The 21530-nt window shown below is 40.0% G+C and overlaps 1 protein-coding gene across 2 annotated transcripts in view; it reads left to right on the forward strand.

Moving 5' to 3' along the window:
* The window catches only part of PRKG1 (protein kinase cGMP-dependent 1), a 1214718-nt gene that overhangs the window by 434352 nt on the left and 758836 nt on the right, over positions 1 to 21530 (forward strand). For both annotated transcript variants that reach the window (XM_032430422.1, XM_032430421.1), the window contains exon 3: positions 18813 to 18926. In XM_032430422.1, coding sequence (XP_032286313.1) covers positions 18813 to 18926 — 114 coding nt within the window. The remainder of the gene's footprint in view (positions 1 to 18812; positions 18927 to 21530) is intronic.

Below are 21530 nucleotides of genomic sequence, written 5' to 3' on the forward strand. Positions count from 1 at the left end.
TGGAATATCTAAACAGCAGCCCCCTGTGTAGCTTGAGTATCTCACAACATGGTGGTTGGGTTCCCAGGGGAGCATTCCCAGAGACAGGAGGCAGAAGCTGGAAGCTGCCAGGCCAACATCGTCTCCAACATATTTTACTGGCCAAAGCAGTTATAGGGCCTGACCAGATTTAAAGAGGTTGAAAACTAGAAACCACCTCTTGATGGGGCGAATGTAAAGGCATGTTGTAGAAGACCTTGCAAGATGGGAGATGTTGCTATGGGATCTTTGTAAAATACAATCAATCCTAATAGTTTCAAAGAAATGTCCTATCAAAAAAAAATAATAATAAAAGATAAAGCAATGCCCTATCATATTCCTTTTTTTTTTTTTTTAAAGATTTTATTTATTTGACAGAGAGAAAGCCAGCCAGAGAGGGAACACAAGCAGGGGGAGTGGGAGAGGGAGAGGGAGAAGCAGGCTTCCCGCGGAGCAGGGTGCCTGATGTGGGGCTCGATCCCAGGACCCTGGGATCATGACCTGAGCCGAAGGCAGACGCTTAACGACTGAGCCACCCAGGCGCCCCCCTATCATATTCCTTAATGCTGGGATGGACCAAGTATGGTCGGAAGACCAAATCCAGCCCTCTGCCTGTTTTGTAAATAAAGTTTTATTAGAATACAGCCATGCTCACACATTTCTGTGTTGTCTATGGCGGCTTTCATGCTACAACCACACAGTTGAGTAGCTGTAACAAAGACCAAGATGGGCTAAATGTTTACAGTCTGGTCCTTTACAGAAAAAAAAAAAAAAATTGTCAACTCCTGCCTTAATGTCTTCATTTTTTAAAGAACATTATTCATTGAGGACACTTGTTAATACTTACATGAATTAAACTTTTTATTGCCTGTGAATTTTTCCTATTGCCTTTTTCTCTAAGTGGACTCTACCAACTCTAATAGTGCCCATGCCCCTGTCCTGGTCCCCTGATACAGAGTTTCCATGGAACTTGTTTTTCCTTTTCAGAATAGAAGCCCTCCCTTCTGTTTGCACCCCCACCATCCAAATGTGAGCTTTGTTGTCTGCTGATGGGGTTCCTTTGTTTTATCAGACTCTGTATGGGGTACAGTGGTCCTCAAGCCCAGCCTGTCAGCAAATGGAAATCACCTGTGGAGTGTTAAGAACTCTAGAAATCCACACCTCACCCTAGAGATCCTGGTTTGCTGGACCTGGGCTGGGTTATATGGACCAGCACTGAAAAATTGATATGCAGTATGCCTAGAAAAGAACACTGAACAACGATTGTACATTTTAAAGTCTAGTTAAATCCTCAATAAAGCAATCCATCATCTGTAAGGTAGTAAAAATATATCCACCTCTTGCAAAGAACGGACTCCAATTTGATCTGAAAATAGACTTTTGTGCTCATTAACTGCTAGAAAGACTTTTTTTTTTTTTAAGACAGGACCAAGTGCTTTTGGTGGGGGGAAGTGGCACTTTTTTATATAAAAAAGCATGAACAGAGAAGGAGAGATAGAGTATGGGAAGAAATAAATGGTGGTGGAAAGAGGGGGATTTTAGTCCTCCTACCAGTTGCTAATTGTGGGAACTAGAAATAGCTAGTAGGCGAGGTTGTGTTGAAATGGGTGAGCTGTGGGAAATAGTGAGGGTCTTAGCATGGAGTTTTCTGGAAGGAAGAGCCAAGGACAAAGAATTAAATCCTGCCTTGGACAGACTACTGTGGAGTATTTATCTGTGTTGGAGGCAAGGGAGTCGGGAGGTAAATGGGATCCAAAGTTAAAGGTCAGACTTAGAGGGGAGAAAAATCCTATTTTCTGTTACCACCCTAACCCGTTCCATCTTGTAGGTGAAATCCCACATGACAGGGGCATACAAATCTAGAGCTGGTAGTGAATATGTTTAAATGAGGTGCTTTAATCCTAGTTCAATCACAGTATGTAGAGAACCTGTCTTTTTCCTGGAGAGTAAGGGAAAACAAAACAAGCTCATTTCTAAAAGGAAGCATCTTGAATACTTTCCGTAACTGTAATATCAGGCATACTAATTCGATAACTTAGATATTATTTCAGATTGTAATAGTATTTTCATTTTTAATTAGACTGAAAGCTTCAGCGGCTGGTATGAATGAAGTACATTTTCTGCCAAAGTCATGCTGCTATCATGCATTATTTATAATGTGCCACCGATTTTTTTGTTTGTTTCACTAAACCATACGTGATTTCTCTCCCCCCCCACCCCCCGCAAAGACTTGAAAAACTAGAAGAGATAGTATATATATCAACTGAATTATAGAAAGGTGTGGTCTTTTAAAGCTTCAAGTGTGTGTGTGTGTGAGATGCACAGTGGATCTTGGGGATGGTTTTAAAGTAACATTGCTGAGAGCGTAAGTGAAAAGTTCTTCCCTGCTGAAAGAAGAAATAATTCTTCAGAGGAATGACCGTTAGAGATGATAATAGATAAGCTGAGGCATATTCAAAATTTTAGGAGTTTATTTGAGCAAAAGTCAATTCAAATTAGGCGGTCTCCCATCTAGCGGAAAGAAAGGAGCGTCAAAGAGCCCAGCTATACAAAATGAAAGACTTTTATAGGCAGAAGGGAGCAGGCACAAGGAAGTTAAACCAGGTGAGAAAGCGGGGTCGTTACTTTGAGGTTACTTAAGGGAGGGCAGGGACCTGTCAAGCCAATTGCCTAACTAATACTAATCAGGTGGTTCATGATGGTTGGGTGTAAGATTCCATTCCCGGGAGAGCGGCAATTGTAATTCAGTTAAGTCTTGGTTTGGTGGCCTGGGGCTTAGCATAAGTAACTTTGTTTTGGACCCATTGTCTTGTTTTTAACAGAGTAAAAGGGATGTTGCTGTACTGTCCAGTAGAACTTTCTGAAGGATGGGAGGAATAGTCTGCACTGTCCAATATGGCAGCCGTGTGTGGCATTTGATGTGTGTCTAGGACAACTGAAGAACTGAATTTTAAATTTTTCTTATTTTGGATTAACTTACTTTTAAATAGCCCATGTGGCAAATGGCTCCCATATTGGAGAGCACAGCACAAAGAAAACAAAGTGTTCTTGGAAAAGAGGTTAAAGAGATTGAAAACGGGTTGTTCATCATTGTAGTGATAATCCACAAAATGTTAATGTTTAGAATTACAGCTTTGTCGTCATCATCACTGTTGAAAATGGACACCTTTTTCTTCCTGGAGATTCATCTCAATAGGGTTTTTAGAAATTATGGTAATAAAAATTAGTCTTTGATAATTATAAATCTAGCCTGTCCAACAGCTACTGTGATTATGGAAAAACATTGTTCTATTCTCTAGTTTGGAAAACTTGATATAAAATGCTATGTGTCACCTTTAGGTTAAAGATAACAAAAAACAGTGAAGCAGACTTAGTCACAAGGGATATCTCATCAAGTAGTTAATTTGTAGAAAAATTTCATTTTTTCAATTTGAGTGAACAGATGGCCTATTCATTAAAATTCAAAAGTAGATAATTACTTGATTCCAGTATTTTTAGCAAAAGGACATTTTATAACATTATGTTTGGGGAAGACTCATAGGTCTTAAAATGTCTTGTGTGGCTGGACACATAAATTCTCCACCATCTACAACTGCTTGCCATGCTAACTGAATAAGTCAGTTAAAAATAGCCTTGCAGCTCTTCTTCAGCATGAAAAGTCACTTAAAAAAAAAAAAAATGCTCGTCTGTCTGAACGAAGATCTTCACATTAACCCCTGAACCCTGCCCAAACATTCAGTCAGCAAATGTTTATCGTTTTTGTGCTAGGCACTCGAGACTAGGATATACTTTTGAAAAGATTGTCCCAGCCCTTAAGAAGGAAAGTCCAAGGGTAAATATGTTCATTGACTTAAATGGCCTGGATTTCCTTACAGTCGATTAGTATTCCCTTCCCCATGGGCATTTTCTTAGGTCCACCCTCATAAGCTTATGGTAAAATCCAAGAGAATGAGAAATAGATTTCAGTGCATCTACATTCCCAAGCTCTCTGCGGTCAGGAGTCTCGCATTCAAAGGGCAGACTTCTCCCTAGATGACAGTCACACAAGGACCCCTCACAAGAAAGAGAAATGCCTCACCCGGAGAACAGTGCAGTACATGTCTGCAAGCCCTTTTCCGGGACCCCTGGGGCCAGAAGTTTGAGAATTCATTTTTCAGACTTGAGAAAAGTAATATGGTCCATATACTGCATGTTCTGTAATACCCCCACTCGGGTCTGGGACAACCCCTATACCCAAGCACATTAACACATCCGTAGCAAGATACACAGGTGGTCCTTTAGGTCAGATACAGACTGTAGATGGTCTACTCTTAGGTCAGGTTGGGTTTTGAAGGCAAATGAGAAAACCACCTGGGACTTTAAAAAACAGATAGGAAGTTGAGGACTGGATTGTAACCGGCGTCACGGCCAGGGCCCCGCCACCATGCCCAGGGACTGTGGTTATTCAGATGACCAACACAAATGAGCCGTTTGGGCTCTGCACATAAAAAGTTCCATGACGGACCATCAGCAAGAGTTAGCATGCCGGCAGTTTCAGCTTTGACCGGTATTCAGAAGATATATGTAAGAAAGAAAGTTCTTCTAATAGCCAATACAAAACTCCAGGTCATCAGAAACCCTGAGCTGCTAATTCTGATACCTTAACCTACTACCTTTTCTCTTTGCTACGTTGCATCCTATTTCCCGAACCTTCTCTCTTCTGTTATTCCACAATTCATCTGCCATCATTCCCATTTCTCTGAGGCTTTTCTCTGGCTCTTCTTCACCTGCACCTTCTCTAATGTAATATTCATATTCTGTCTGCCCCGTAACTAAAGATGATACATGGGACTTGGAGTTTTGTCAAAGTCTCTTCAGCAAGAAGTCCTAACTAACTCAGTTCATGGTTACGGCAACTTTGGAAGACTTGTTTTGCAACATGCCTTGGTGGAATTGCAAAAAGCTAGAACGTGCCTATTCAGAATATTCTTGGGAACATCTCATTATCTTCTGGAATATGGCCATAAAATCTGAGCTCACAAATGACTGCTTATTAATAAGGGAAGGTTTAACCCAGGATCCGATGCCCTTGAGAGTATCCTATAGTCATACTGGGCACAGAGAGAAACTAAACATGTTTTTTGCCCATTGTAAGCATGGGATCATTCATCAAGTTGACATTCATGTTTTTCCATTAGATAGGGATTTCTGTTCGCTTTGTGGTCTGTGCTTCTAAACGTACCTGTGTCTCACTGCAGGTGTGAATCATCTCTGGAGGTTTTTCCTCTGTTCCTGTTTTTAATTCATTTGGATACCGTCGTGATACCCACATAAAGGAACGAGTATTACCTTCTGAAATTCAAGCAGCTTCATCTTTAGGATTGGCTGCATTTTCTATCCACAGAGTTGGGAGAAACTGATGCTTCATTTATCAAACAGATTTATCAAATGCCAGATTGTGATTTTTTTTTTTCCCCAGAGCAAATGAACAATAACAACAAAACAACAAAAAGTCTGTCTCTGTGCCTGTATCTCCATAACATTAAAAACACAGGTCTCTGGTTGACACATACCAGTGACAGACAGCTTTTAAGAAAATAGAAATCTTGATTAATGGATTTTTAAGCTATCTTCTCTAATAATAACTAGCTATGATTCATTTTTTTACTTGGGACAATATTTTCCAGGACCTCTTTACTCTCTCCCCTCACCAAAAACCTGCTTCTTGTAGCAACTGGATTTCCGCTGTGGTCAAACTGGCATTCTGCCCAAAATGGGGTTCAATAATCCTGCACCCCGAGTGTTTTCTCCTCTCGGTTGAGTTGTGTTAGCACAGGAAAGTCTTCAGATTTTCTTTGTAATGAATAAAATATGTGGGAAATGTGAAGGACTTATGTAAGTGCTTTTGTCTCGGTCTCACCGAAGAGCTTTAACTTTATTCTTTATAATCCTAGAGATGTCAGCTGGCCCCATGCCATCTTTCCTGACTTTATACTTTCCCAGTAGAGACCAAGGACTTCAAAGTGTGTTAGGAGAACATAAAAACTAAAGGCCCAGGGCTAGTGAACTTTAATATTATTTTCCCAGGGAAGCAGCAGTGAGACACAAGGCAGTGTGTTTTCTTAGTGTTCAAGCATAATTTAAAACCACCCCGCACCAAAAGTCTTCTTTACTGAATCTATATTCTGCATCCTAATGTTAGATGCCGGAGTTTTCTGATAATATTTCGTTCTGTGTTTGTATCCCGATTTTTCTCTAAAACCAGCGATTAGACAGAAACATAGCATTAGTTTAACATCTGTTTTGTAGTCTTCACAATGTAAAAATACCATATATTTTGCCTTCGATCTGTTGGTAGTCACTCCCCTGTCTAGAGGCAGAGGGCAAATTCCTACTTACTTCTCCGGGGTCTGGGTGTGGTGGGAGACAGTTTATAAAAGAAAAAATAAACTGGTCGCTCAAATGCAAACTGGTCTGTTCTTCATGTGCGTCAGGGGATGGACTCAAATCAGGAAAAACTGAAAAATCAATATGGACCTAGATATCATTTAGAGGTGCTTGGATTCAAAACATAAATGATTTAAGACATTTTAAGATAGGGACAAATTATTCATGGACGGTGCTAAGTCATTAGGAATAATATTTTTCTATGGGAATTAATTTCTTAAATTTACTCATTGCTGCTCAAGACTAGGTAGAATTTCACATTCTTTTAAATATTTTAAGCCTACTGGGTTTCTTTATAAAATTCCTCAACACAGTAGAAGGGTGATTAACATAGCCGTTTTAACAGTTTTTTTAAGTGTCCAAGATAAAATTTATATTTTTATAGTTTCCAATTAAACAGTGTACCTAGTTTTTTTCCTTTCATCAATTATTGAATTTGGGCTGATTAAGCCAACATTTCCCCTGTCTCTCCTATGGCCAAAAATATATTAATAAAATAATTCTCTAAGGTGAGAGGCAGGCCAGATGGCCAGGGAACGAATTACTGTTATCTGGCAAACAGTGAGGTGGGATCCATGATTTTGGACTTGTAACAAGCTTGTCTTGCTTCAGTTTGTTTTGTTGTAAATCTACTTTGTTTTCTCTTAGATAAATTCTGGGCTGTCAGTGACAGTTATTAATACCATGGTAAGACTATGAGGAGTCTAGAGGATTATTCATTTAGCCAGGGGTTCTTACTCTTTTTTTTTTTTCTTTTTTTTTCTTTTTTGTGCCAGGGATCCCTGTGGAAGTCTGATACCTGGGGACCTCCTTTTAAAATATTTTTAAGTGCATAAAATTGGCTACTTGATATTTTCCAAGGAAACCAATTATATCAAAAATCAATAAATTATAAAAGTTGTGATTCACTAATACATGTGTATTTTTTAACACATTAAGTAATAAGGTCTAACGCTGTGTCTAGTAACTACCATGAGTTCGAAGGAGTGAGTGTAAACAATATTTAAAGATATCTACAACTGTGTGCCACATCGGGCTCCTTGCTCAGTGAGAAGTCTGCTTCTCCTGCTGCCTTCCCCTCCCCTTGCTTGTGCTCTCTCTCTCTCTCTCTCTCTCTCTGGCAAAGAAATAAAATCTTAAAAAAAAATAAAATAAAAATATAACTGTCATAGAATAACAAAATGTGATTTCTATTGGTGACAGCATCATAAATACTGTTAAACCATATAATACGGTTTGTTACAATGGAAAAGCCCCATTTCAGTGAGAGGTTAGTAAAAATAACAATATGAAGATTTTATCCAAGTTCTCAGCCCCCTGAATTCTATTTGGTTAAGGACCTTTGAACTAGACCATGAAGTTTGAAATCTAGAATGACACGTGAGGCTTCAGACTCGGATTAACTTAGAGAAGATCCTGGTTTGTGTGAAGATTAGACACACAATGCTAGGAATTTGGGTTTGATCCCAGAGAGACTAGTGTGAATTTGTTAGGGGAATATTTTATCAGAATACTACTCAAGGAAGATAATTTATTCTCTTTGCTCTATACTTTGGTGGCAGAGAATCCAGGGAAGGGGCCGTGTCCATCGTAAACAAGGTCTTATGGTAGAGTTTCAGTTAAGGGACAAATTGGGTGTGTTACGCGGTGGGACTGTAAAAGGTATTTGTAGTCACCGCTTGAGGGACGTACAGATGACTTGCTGTCCTTAGTCACAGAGTGAAGTTGGGAAGGGATGGATGGTGATTTGGGAAGGAAAATGAGGTCACCCATGATGACGAGGGTTGGTGTGACTGCCCCAAAGGGAGTAAGAGCAGCTCTTCGAGGAAGAGTGAGAAGCCAAAGCATCCCTGACTCCTTAACATTCTTGTAAAGGATAATAAAACACTAGTACCATTAGTCTTCTAACTGAGCGATTGCTAAGTGCCTGTGCTAAATCCCCATGTTTTTAACAGCTTTATTTAGGATATAATTCACATTCCATACAGTTTACCCTTTTAAGGTGTTTGCTTCAATCTGGTCTAGGATATTCAAAGTTGTGCATCCAAAACCATCCAAAACCACTGTCCAGTTTAGAACATCTCATTCCCCCCAAAAGAAACTCTGTACCCCTAAATTGTCACACCCCAACCCCTCCATCCCTCCTGGCCCTAGGCAATTATTAGTATACTTTCTGTCCCTCAAGATTTGCCTGTTCTGGGTTTTGCACATAATGGAGTACTATAGTGCGTGGTCTTTGTGACTGACTGACTTAGTGTGGTTCAGGGTTCATCCATGCTATAGCGTGCATCGGTACTCCGTTCCTTAGTATGGCTGAATAACGTGCCCTTTTGTTTATCCCTTCATCAGTTAAGTCCTCGGTATGTGTGGAGGATGTGCACAAGAAAGGAGTGTTTGGCTGTTTTCTTCCACCTTCTGGTTCTCTTAAAATACTACCCTGACTCCACCTTATTCTGTTCTGTAGTTTACAGGAGTGAACACCATCTTCTTTGTATGGGAAGCGGCTTTCAAACCCAATCCTCCCACTCCTAACATGCCCCAGGCCATTTGTACAATAGCTTTGGAGAGAATACGTTCAAACGTTCTTTTTCATCTTTTTATAGAAGTCTTGAGTATTTTGCAGGGTAGATGGTTGTTACTTATTTTCTCTGCCTTTTAAAAATGCAAAGGTAAGTGAGTGCTCACCATTTACTCTGGAGAATCCTGGCCTTGTGTAAAGGGGAAAAAATACATACGTTATGTTACATCCAGTGTAGATATTTTAAACTGTCAAATAATAATTCTCCTTATGCGATGTGTACTACTGGGTAAAATAAAGTACAGAAATACTTCCATAAGTGGAGTGGGAGCGTGACACTTTTGATTTGTGTTTTTCTTGTGGACTACATAGGCAATCTAATTAAAATGAAATCCGAAGGCTTTCCCGCAAGCATGATCACAGTCGTGGTCATCCTCACTGATATTTCAGTCTGGTCAGCAGTGAGTACCTACTAACCCCCTAGTACTTAGAGGAAGGCATTAAGTGATTGCCCCTCCATCGCTTTAGGGCTTCCTAATATTTGTGGAAAGCACACACCACGCTTTCACGTAATCTCACACATTAATCCTATGAAGCAGGTAGTGATCTCCATCGCACGGGTGCAGAAACTGCCAAAAGATGGAGGTGTCCAGAGCAGTGAGAACCAGCAAGGCGGCTTACACCTTCTGATTTCCAAATCTTTCCTCCTCCAGCCTCAGAACAGCCTTTACAAAGCTAAACAAAGGTGCCAAAGGGGCTTAGAAAAAGATCTCCTCTCTGACTGAAGCCATGTTCATTCACTTGACTGTGGGTACTTTTCTAGCCTCAGGTGAAGCTGAATGAAGTGCTCTTTTGATGTGTAAAGGCTGGTACCCTCCCCTAACTGATCTGCAAACAAACTCCCCTTGTCAGTTTCTCAGAATGGCGTGATTTACCTAATTCTGCCAGGGTCTCTGCTCTTCTGCTCCAGTACCTGCTTGATTCCTCTTGGACCCTTCCAAGCAGGGCACCTTCCTTTCCCCCCCCCCGCCAAACATTTTCCTCTCCCAGACCCTATGCACCAGATATCTGGGAAGCAGAATCATTTGGGGAGAAAGGTAGGATGTTAATTCTGGCAACAAATAGCCGAATATTGCACATTAAACACCCCGTTTCCTAAAACTTGAAGCTTTCCTACTGGCCCCTTTCTTGGGAATCCCCAGCTTCCCGCCCATTTCCCTTCTCGCCTCCCTGCCTTGGCTCCTGTATCCCTCGGCTCCTTCCAGATCCTAAACGTGATGAAATCAAACCCTCGGGAGCCTGCCTTGAGCCCTCCTTAAAACTGCCTTTTTTTTTTTTTTTATCTAAAGGAAATTTTAAGAACGACTCAATCCATACCTTTATCTTGCCACAAGTATTATCTAATTCTCATAACCCTATAAATTAAGATACTATTATCACACATCTGTAGTGAGGTCATCGAGACAGAGTTCAATCATTTCTTCAAGATCCAGTAGCTAGTCAGCGCCCCAGCCAGGACTGGTATTCTCAAGTGTGTCTGCAAAAGCCTGCCACTCCAGCATCAGTAGGATATTCTTGTAAGTCATGCTTCAAAATGTTCTGTACTTCTGTTTCAGATGACATCTGCTGGGGAAAATGATCCAGTGAATAGCTTTGTGGCTTGATTCAATCCAGTGGCAGTGCGGTTTGCTTAAATATTGCAACCCGGTGTTAACCTTTTTTTAGCTTGCAATTTACATCTGGTGGAGGTTAAATAACGAATAGTGGAAGTCAAAGATTTCCCTTTAAGTGTGGAGTATTTTGTACGTGCACGGATTAAATCAGGTGTTCTCCACGTTGGCACTACTCCCATTTGGGGCTGGATGATGCTTTGTTGTGAGGCTGGCCTGTGCATCCTAGGATGTTTAACCGCATTCCTGGCTTCTGCCAACTAGAAGCCAGTAGAAACCCTGCCTCCGAGTTGTGATCCCCAAAAATGTTCCCAGACATTGCCAAATATTCCCTGGGGACAAAGTAGCCCCCCCCCCCCCCACCACCACCACCATGAGAACTACTGTCTTACAACGAACTCTCCCAAGCTTAATATTAAAACAAAACAAAAACGTGATGGGCACCCATGAGTCTGATGGTGTGAGTGGTACCTTTGCTACGTGTCTGTCTTTAAGGAACTACGGGACTAGCCATTAATTGTTGAAGCTAATTGCAGGTGCTCATGAATTATAGAAATGATAGAGCAAGAATGCATTATATATTGATGGAATTCAGCTTAATAAACTTGACTTAATTAAGACAAATTATCTACTCAACTCTCATTGACTCAGGGAATGATCAGTCTGCTCTCCTTTCCTGCGTGTGTATATCTGTCCTCTGTCCTCACTTTTCTTAGCACTAGAAATTGAAATTAGTCCACGGGCACTCATCTAGTGCTTTTTGTATACTTTAAAGTGCTAGGGTTTTAAAACACAATGTGTATAAAGATTATAGACTTACGATGTTTGTGAAATCCTTCCAGAATCCTGTTCATAGCAGATAAATGGTTGACCCATCTATGATAGTTTCTGTATGTTCTCTCCTCCTTAAATATCTCTGAGGGCAGAGATGCTGCAATGTAAATTGTTCATTCCACACTTCCACTTTGATGATTCAGATGATTCTCTAGATCCAAATTGCTTAAATTTCAGTCTGTTGCCTCATATAGGATTCCTTTGTAAATATGTGCAATTGCCCCATGACCTCAGAGATAGAAACAAACCAAAGCGAAGTTCACATATCTGGGTGTGGATGTTATGGTTCTCTCTCTCTCTCTCTCTCTCCATAAGTCAGTCAGTCAGATTTTAGTTCTGGACACCTCACTTATGTTTTTGATTCTCTCATTCCCAAGAGTAACTATGATGATTTTTATTTTATATTCAAATATATATTGATCTGTTGTAATTTAGTGTAATGAAAAATTGTGTCAAGGGTATTTATAGTAGTCATGACCAGAAAGGAAATCAGATTTGCCTAATTGAAGAAGAAACAAAGGTCTTCACTCCTATATCTTCAATGAGCCTCTTAAACCTCAAACTGTCTCATTCCATTTGGTAACTAGTAATTTTGTGCTCCCTGGAAGAATTATTGCTATGATGATATCAGAAAAATGACTTCTTTGAATGGGAAGCTTGGCCCTAACCAAAGTAGTATGAAAACCTGATGGTTGAAGAAACTATAACATAAATAGTTTAAGGGAAAAAACAAAACAAAACAAAAAAAACCTCTTCTCTTCCCCTCCCATCCCCCAAGAGAAAACTAATAAGCAAGATCCCTAACTAGAAGAGGGTGACGCAAACTTTGGAAGAAATACATCATACTAAAACAGGGCAGTTTCTCACAGACTTTCGCTCAGTGGCCAAAGAATGATTTTCAGTCACCAAGGTTAACACCTCATCTAAGGAGCAAGAGTTTAGATCCAGAGAGACCATACCTATTTGGATTTGAAAGCAGTCTTGAAGGGAAAACTGATAAGGTGCTAACCTCCTGTCATTCTTTAATTCAAGAACAAACTCAAATCTCCTAGTGAGGCTGTCTTTTTCCTTTTCACACTGGCTGAAAAAAAGATCTAGCTAAATGAACTACAGGTTTGAAGGGGATATCTAAGAATATAGTCTGTCCCTGGCAGTTGGATGGGTTTTCCCTGTAGCCCATGGCAGCCTTAGCAATTTCTACTTTCTTCCCCACGTGAAACACCCCCAATCTAAAATAACCCTTCGAGGCAAGTCAGACATAATCGTATCCCTAATCCATTAGGAAAGCAGAAAGTAGGGGCTAAAAAGTCTCATCCCAAGAGGGAAAACATTTTCTTCTTATCTCTGTGAGATGGATGGATGTTAACTAAATTTATTGTGGTAATGACTTAGTGTTCTATGTTAGTAAAGGCATCCTTCTATAGACCTTAATTTTATACAGTGCTCTATGCCAATTACATCCTAATAAAACCGAAAGAAGGAAAAAACAGATCCATAAGTGAGCCTCATCTCCTGGAGGAAATACCCCCATGCTGGTGGCCACAAAGCTCAACCATTACGTGCTGGATATTCCTGTGGAATCTAGCAAGTACAGAAACCTGTAGGAGAGAATTCATAGTGTACCAGCTGTGGGCTCAAACCTACCAAATCATGAAGGTGTAGTCAAACAGATGGGAGGAGGGAAGGGATGGGAGGTCTTGTCTAGATGGGACCTGTGATATAACACCCGTCTGCCTGTAATGTTCAATCAGGTTGTCCTGAATGTTCCAACCAAGGTTAGTGGGACGAAGCACAGAGTGTTCATAATTAGGTTATTACCAGCCATTCTAGTTCAGCCTGCCGGTAATAAATCTCTAAGCTGATTTACCTTATCGTGAAAGTCCTTATGGCACAAAACCACAGGTTAGTGAGAAACCCAGAAAGATAAACAAAGCCAGGTGATTCTGGGTCTCCTTGTAAACTCAATTTCTTTTATTTATAGGGCCTACTCATTCTTATGAAAGATGGACAAAAGTATAGATACTTTATAATGGATCTCTTCACACTTAGCATCTCCCAAGGATGGCACATGAACCTTGATGCCCAGAAAGCAGGAGGTGGGCTAACTTTTGGTCAAGGTGGCAAATGTCAGGACTTAGGGCTCAGCTGGTTCCATCATCAATGGGCATCTGGTACCTGAAGTAGAACAAAAAATACATACGGGGTGGGGGGGTGCGCCTGGGTGGCTCAGTCATTAAGCGTCTGCCTTTGGCTCAGGTCATGATCTCAGGGTCCTGGGATCGAGCCCCGCATCAGGCCCCCTGCTCAGCGCAGAGCCTGCTTCTCCCTCTCCCTCTGCCCCTCCCCCCAACTCTTGCGCTCACTCTCAAATAAATAAATAAAATCCTTAAAAACAATGCATTCAAGGTACTATGATAAAACTTTCAATTAGTCATACTAATTGCAGGGGTGGTAAGAGCTGAATGACACGGTCACCCTGAAATCTTATATAAGCAGCTGTTCCAACACCTCTCCTGTAAATAATAACAGTTTAGCAAAATCCAAATAAAAATGATTTGGATGTTTCTTTTTTGTGGTGGGGAGAGTGCATAGTAAAAATAATGCCAATGTAGTATCATGTTTTTTAAAAGCAAAAGTGAATTAAAAAAAACAAAAGCAGGATGTATAGATGGACCACATTTCAGATTGTCATTACTTCCCCAAATAACAGTTCTAATAGCCTCTAGTCACTGTCGAGTTCAGTTAGGGAAAATAATGGAAAAGTCTAGAACTTTACTAGGATGCTCTGAAAATGTCTTTTTGCTACTCTCGAAGGAAAAAATATCTTTGATTTGGAATCTGACATATTTGAAAATTAAAATATTAAACAGCCATGAATAAATGCTAATGAATCTCTGCAATTTCTTTAAGAGAAATAGAAATTACATTAATCAATGCTGACCTGAAGTAAATTCATCAACATGCACTCCTGAAGTTAATAGCAAATTATAATTACATAAAAACCTCCAAGCTGGGTTCTTTCTGAGCTGGTAGAAGCCTCTGGCGAAAGCCTGCTATATTTTGAGCCTAAATGACTTTTCCCCTTTGTCTTATCCCACATTGTTCCCCTCACCACCAAAATAAACACACATAGGCCGACCTACCTTCTATGCAAGTGAAGTCAATTTAAACCAAACCTCAAAGGTAGCCATAGAGTGGAAAAAAGGGTGGGGGGCAGTCTAAGACTAGGGGGGTGGCTTCAAGATGGCCCTAACACTTGAAAGGACAGGTGTGTGCAGCAAGCTTGTGATGGTCTTATTTTTGGGCTTGGTAAGCGGACCACACACCCTGTACTTGGAAGTCGTTTGTAAGTGTGTGATCACTTTTAGTTTGGCTTCAAGGCTGCCACGTGGCACAGTGAATGAGCTTAACCAAACTCACACCTCACCTCAGTCACTTACATTACCGGGCTCTCGGAAATCAGAACGTTCCCAAATGTCTTTGAAAGGGCTCTCTAATTAACGCCATGTGTGTACCTAACTTTTTAACACCCAAGGGATCCTGCCTCCCTGAATTACTCATTCACCCACACAGCAGGTAGAAGGAAGGAAAAGTGATCACACGGGGACTCAGAGTAACATTTTACAAACACCGTGTTTCTGTTTATCATTTAGATATTTCTGTTCATTAAAAAAAAAACACTTTCTAGACAACTCTCATCTATCATATGTGATCAGAGTCCTTCCTTCCTTGGCTATTGTGAATATACCGAAACTGTAGGATTTAACTTAACCTGGAAAAGATGTTTTACATCCACATTTCTATTTCTCAAATACAATCTGTGCCAGTAAATCTCTTCTTAAAATTTTTTTTTGCTGTTCTAATTAATATGGATTACAACCTTCTGTTACCAACACTAATTGTTCATATATATGCACGTCTATCATATATATACTTATTTATACCTATCTTTATATCATATATACACATATATAATTATTCATACCCGTCTTTAAAAAAATGAGTTAGAGAGCGCCTGGGTGGCTCAGTTGGTTAAGCGACTGCCTTCGGCTCAGGTCATGATCCTGGAGTCCCGGGATCGAGTCCCGCATCAGGCTCCCTGCTCAGCAGGGAGTCTGCTTCTCCCTCTCCTGCTCCCGCCTCTTGTGCTCTCTCTCTCTCTCACTCTCTCTCTCAAATAAATAAATAAAATCTTTAAAAAAAATGAGTTAGAGATGAAGAAATTAGGCAAATATAAAATAAGATCAGGAAAATGAGTTGGAACCAGAAATGCATTTATGCACACATTTCCAACCCCAGAGTCTTATATAATTCTGGCTGTGAGCTTTCTAGAGGTCATATCTCAAAGGAAACATGATCAGTTTCAAGACTCACTATCAGTTAAAATCAATGAGTGCTCTATGAGCATGATTTTTCAGAGAAGTAAGAAGCACCAGGACCAAGTACAGTGGTCATTGCAGTGTAGGGACAGTTACAATTTCCCAGAGTGGGGAATATGCATTTTATTAATTGGCTTTGATGTGGCAGGTCCCCAGATGTCCTTTAAGAAACCACTGAGCTGCAAATGAGAGTCCTATGTTTCTCATCTTTTATTAGTTGAGAAGCCTGATTGTCAAGCTGTCCAGCAGGATTCTTAGTAGTGGTCTTGCTCCTATGGGTCCCTTTCCACTGAAGACTTCCACCTATGGGACCCAAGGAGAGAGAGAAGCAGACTTGTACAAAATCAGTTATGTATAGAAGTTCTTTGGGCATTGCTCATTTTGCTCTTAGTTCCTTTAGTATCATTGAAGCTAGAGCTTTAAGTCCAGAAAATGTTGTAATGCACTGGAAAGTTGTTACTTTGTCATTCATGGGCGTCTCCAGCTTAAGAGGGTACTTGCTAAAGCAAAGCTTGTCAAATGTTGGCTGCACATGGCCGACTGAGGAAGAGCACAAAGAGGATGCATTCTGCCACGTAGATCACGGTGACTTCTTGAAATGCCATTGTCTTCTTTGGGTTTAACATTGATTTGAACCCAAAAGTTCTCAAATGCACTCCCTCCCCCCCAATAGAGAGAGAATCTGAGACAAATACTTTCTCCATTAAAAAAACAAACAAACAAAAAACCACAAACCTACTAACTATGTAGACTTGATTGGTTTCTGTAATAGATTTTGGAATACTGTGTTTCAGTATTATCTAGTAAGCCCTTCCTCCTTCTAGATAAGACATATAATAAAAATAACACTAATAATAAGAGTTAGTATTTATTGACCATTTGCTATATGCCAGACATTGCGCTCCACATTGCCCCTGTTTTAATCATTTCATTTTATCAACCACCTGATGAGATAGGTGCTTTTCTTTCATCTGTTTTGTTAATGAAGAAACCAAGGCATGAAGACCCTAATAAGTTGCCCAAGATCACAAGGCTCATACGCAACAGATAAGAGAACCAGAATTTAACTCCTGGTCTGACTTCTAATGACTTAAAAATCTCCTAACCATATTAGGTTCTGAGCCTGTTTCTCATTCTCAAGTAGCAGACGAAATTTGTTAAGGGGCAGGATTACCATTGAAAGGGAAGGGGGGGCATGGCATGGGTGGGGTGGCGGACATCTGTGGCTTATGAAAATACGGATTTACTGGGCTGGTATTGATGTACCTATCACAAGAGTTTTATTTTCTGCAGTCAAGAAACAAGGCATACAAAGCTAGACTAAATTTTGAGTGGCCAGACCTGCCTAAGAAAGTATGTCCAAACTTTTAGAATTGTTGGATTTGTTCATTCCTGAATAATTTCTTTATACACAGAGTTCAAGAGTAGTGAATAGATCTTATGTGAAATTTTATCCTAACTACTGAAGAATTCTCTCTCCACTGATAGCATTTACATGAAATGGTTTTCAGGGTCGAAAGAACAATGTTCTCTGAAGGGTCGGCCTCACATGACTGGTACATGGATTACACTTTCCCAAAAAGTTTTTTGATATTGAAGATTTTATCTCAACAGGTGTTTGAAGAAATTAGCACATTGACCCTGTGATTTTTACAAGTGTTGTCACTTAGTTGAGACTAGGTTGATTTTGTTTTTTAAAGCAAGAGTATGTTTAAAGCCCAAACTCTAAAAAAAAAACATTACAGGAAACACGTAGATACAGGAACAATTATGAAGTTGATGCATGTAGGTCTGAAGTTTGGAGAAAACTTGGTAGCGTTAGCTCCTTTCATTCATTCACTAGCTAATGCCAAGCAGAAGGCTCTTCCTTAGACTGTGGATAAGGAACTTGGAAGAATAATAGAAGTGGGGGGGGGGCTATTAGTCTAGAATGGATTGTGTTGCCCATTTATTTCCAACCCCACCCCCCATTGTGTGAGGTGAGAGAATTCCTGGTGTATGTAGCTGTACCTTTAAAAAAAATCTATTTCTTTCATTTCCCTCATGGATAGCATTTGCCTTTCTTGCAGGCAACAGTGTATAACCAGGGTCCATGTATCCTTGGCTCTTTCCTTCCTTAGCATTTCATTTTCTAAGTCCTTTGTGGAACATAAATGGACCTAATGTCTCTTTGTTTCCCCCACAACCCTCCTAGTTTATTTGTCCTTACGGCCAGTGTTGCCGGACTGGGAAGCAGATAAAACAGTCTTGCCCAAGTCAGATAAGATGCTTAAAAATAAAAGATACCATGAGCTGCAATTAAACGGTTCCCAAGGGTCAAAGTAATCTCCCTTCCTGTAATAGCTGTGCTTTACTCAAATGAGAATTCCCATGAATGAAGTGTGCTGTAGAAAATGCACCCACTTACCCAGCTTTTCTCTCTGATTCAAAATGGCATTAAAATTGGAATTACAATAGTTTTCTAATTCGTATTTGGAAAAACACATGTTTACCTTTTTGTCTTTTCTGTCTTTTTCTTTCTTTCAGTCTTACCTCAGATCTTATCAGTGATTAATTTTTTTTAAAGATTTTATTCATTTATTTGACAGAGGGAGAGAGCACAAGCAGGGGGAGGGGCAGGCAGAGGCAGAGGGAGAGGGAGAAGCAGACTCCCAGCTGAGCAGGGAGCCCGATGTGGGGCTCGATCCCAGGACCCTGGGATCCTGATCTGAGACGAAGGCAGATGCCCAATCAACTGAGCCACCCAGGTGCCTCTTATTGGGTGATTAATTTAAAGAAGGATGGGATTTCTTAACTGACATGATTTATTGCATTTCTTGCACTGCATCTGGGTGAAGGCTTGGTCTTCATTGGTAATTGCTTTGCAGTTTTAAAGAAGAGCCTCATATTCCTCATTGCATGTTGAAAATACAACACATGAAATGAAGCGTGGAAGAGAATTAAAATGATGTTGTCTCTTTGTTCTAGATGGTAAGGTTGAAGTTACAAAAGAAGGCGTGAAGCTCTGCACCATGGGTCCAGGAAAAGTGTTTGGCGAGTTGGCCATTCTTTACAACTGTACCCGGACAGCGACCGTCAAAAGTAAGACTTTTTCTTATTTTGCCAATACTTTCAATGTCCTTTCCCCTAGACCTTTGAGATATCGATCACCATGCCTCTTGATTTAATCTTTGTAATTTTGTGAATCAATATTTTAATTCTTACCTTGTGCTACGGTTGCTATATTTGTTTGCCCTAGTGAAAGAGGATTAACAATCTGTTCTGCATAACTTAAATTTTATCACTGACTTATAGAAGGTATTCTTTTAACTTAGAATTCTTATCGATGAAGATTTACAAAATGTTACAACTTTATAAATGAAACAGCAGTGAGACCTTCCTTTTTCTGCCTTTAAAGCCTCACGCTAATACTGAAGGAAGTTTTACGAATCTGTCTATTTTGGGTTACATTCCCCCGTAAATTCCACTTGTTCATTCAGTGGTTTAGAAAAAAATTTAAAGGAGACGTGTCCTTCATCTCATTCAAACATTGTTGAGTGAGATATAGCCTGAATTCTAAAATTGCGTCTGAGTCTATTCTTGTCTTCAGCTGCTCATCAAGCTGTATATTATAGTATTTTTCTTTTCTACTGATTGAGCTTATTTTAAATCGGGGCAATAAAGCAGCTTGTTTCCCTAATTTTACATGTATGTGTATATATGATTTCTCCAGCAACTTTTATTACTCAGTAGAAACAGCTGCAGTCGTTGGGGGGGGTGGGGGGAAGTGATGGTTTTAAATACTCCTTCTTCCTGACTACAGGATGGAATGAATGTATAACAAACAGAGCTGAATGCAAAAAGCCAACAATGGAAGGTCCATTGAATCTTTAGGCAGATGCATTTCATGTTGGAAACATTGTTCTGACACATAATTCTGTGGATGACTGCAATCACAAATCACTTTGATTAGGTTTTGTTATTTTTTTAAAAAAAGAATATGCTATTGGCAAAATGACCGACAACTAGTTTTAGTCGGATGCCATTGACTGTTTTGTATATCGGGTTTCTTTTTCTCAGAAGTGTGGCCTATGGCTACCAATATGACACTGAACCTTGGATTGTAAAGAATTCAGAATGTGTGGCCAGCCAGCCAGCCTCCTGGAAATTGTCCTCCGTGCCTTGTTAGTTAATCACCTTTTTATTTATTGATGTCGGTCACTGGGACCTCAGTTGCGTTGCGGGTGGGGCCCTCCTAGGATGAGTTCTTCTTGACATTTGATTCTTGATCTTTAAAAGCACAAAACTCTTTTGATTGACCGGCACCACCAGGTTTTTATTTTATGTGATCATTAAATTACACGACTCAAAGAATAACGAAGCCCAGTGAAACATAACAGAAGCTGCCACAACTTTAACTCCCGTAAAAAGTGCCTTAAGTAGAAAGAAGAGTAGTCACGACACTATTAAGTGAAACGGATTATGCTATCAGGCTGGATTTTTCTGAGAAATGCATTCCTTGTAGGTCAAAAAGGCCAGAATAACATTTGGCCAGAATAACATTTTGATTAAAACAGGCTTTCTCAGAATTGCGAATGGTGAATTATGAATATTTTAAAATATTTCAGCCTTGTATACTGCTCATTTAATTCTAATGAAAAACCGCGATTCCGAAAAGGTCAACAGTTGGTAATAACATGTGCTTAATCTGTTGAAACTTGGAATTATGAGAAATATTTTAGATAGACTAAATAATGTATTTAAATGAGTTTTGCGGCAAAGTTTTTTTTTTTTTTTCATGAGAGGATTGCTTTGCTTTGTGAAATTTATTAGGTTCCTGTAAAATGGTGTTCCTCTGCGGTAGCTATTGTACTCATGTTTGATAAATTTAAATGCATGCTTTGGATCTGATTCAGTGAGAAGGAAGTAGGTGTTGAATGCAAATTATAATCCTAACCATTTGGGGGCCGTCAGAACATCGACATCAAAGAAAATGAGTCATGGAGCGTGTTCTTTAACACAGACACAGAAAAGGTGTCTGCGCACAGGTGTGTCTGTGTGTGTCTTCGTAGTGCCTACTTACGATGTGGAGGAGTATTGAGAAAAGAACCTAATGTTGATGGAGTGCAGATCCATCTCTGCATTTATAGATGCACAGAGGTTTCTGCATGAGTAAGGAGTAATATCTATTACCAAGATATTCTGAATGTTGTAAAGAACTGTAAGGTGTGAATAATGATTATTTCTTATTCAGGACCTTTTGTCCTGTCTCCTACGCTATCCAGGGAGATTATACTTGTGGCCATGATCCTTGAAGTACCACTTTAAATTTATGTTTAAGTTAAACTTTCAAGCTGATCACTTTATAATTCTGATTAGGTTCCATTATGGATGCTACTTGTACCAAATGACTACGGAATATAGCGTGTGCCACCCCCCCCCCCCCCCCCCCCCCCCCCCCCCGCCCCAGTGCTATCTTACTCATTATGTGTGCTATTTCAAAATGTCCTTATCTGGCTTTTTAGGTCCAGTCATTTCTCAGGATTCAGGATTTTGTCGACTCTTGTCCGTTTCTTCTTAACTGTCATTTTGCCAGTAATGACCGTTTAGAGTAACTTTCAAAATGGATTCGCCCACTTGGGTGTAATTGTTAAGTCCAAGGAGACCGCCCATCCTATTCCATAGCTTGTCTATCCTTGCCTCTTT

Source organism: Phoca vitulina, unplaced genomic scaffold, assembly GCF_004348235.1.
Source record: "Phoca vitulina isolate PV1807 unplaced genomic scaffold, GSC_HSeal_1.0 scaffold43, whole genome shotgun sequence".
In the NCBI taxonomy this organism is placed as follows: domain Eukaryota; kingdom Metazoa; phylum Chordata; class Mammalia; order Carnivora; family Phocidae; genus Phoca; species Phoca vitulina.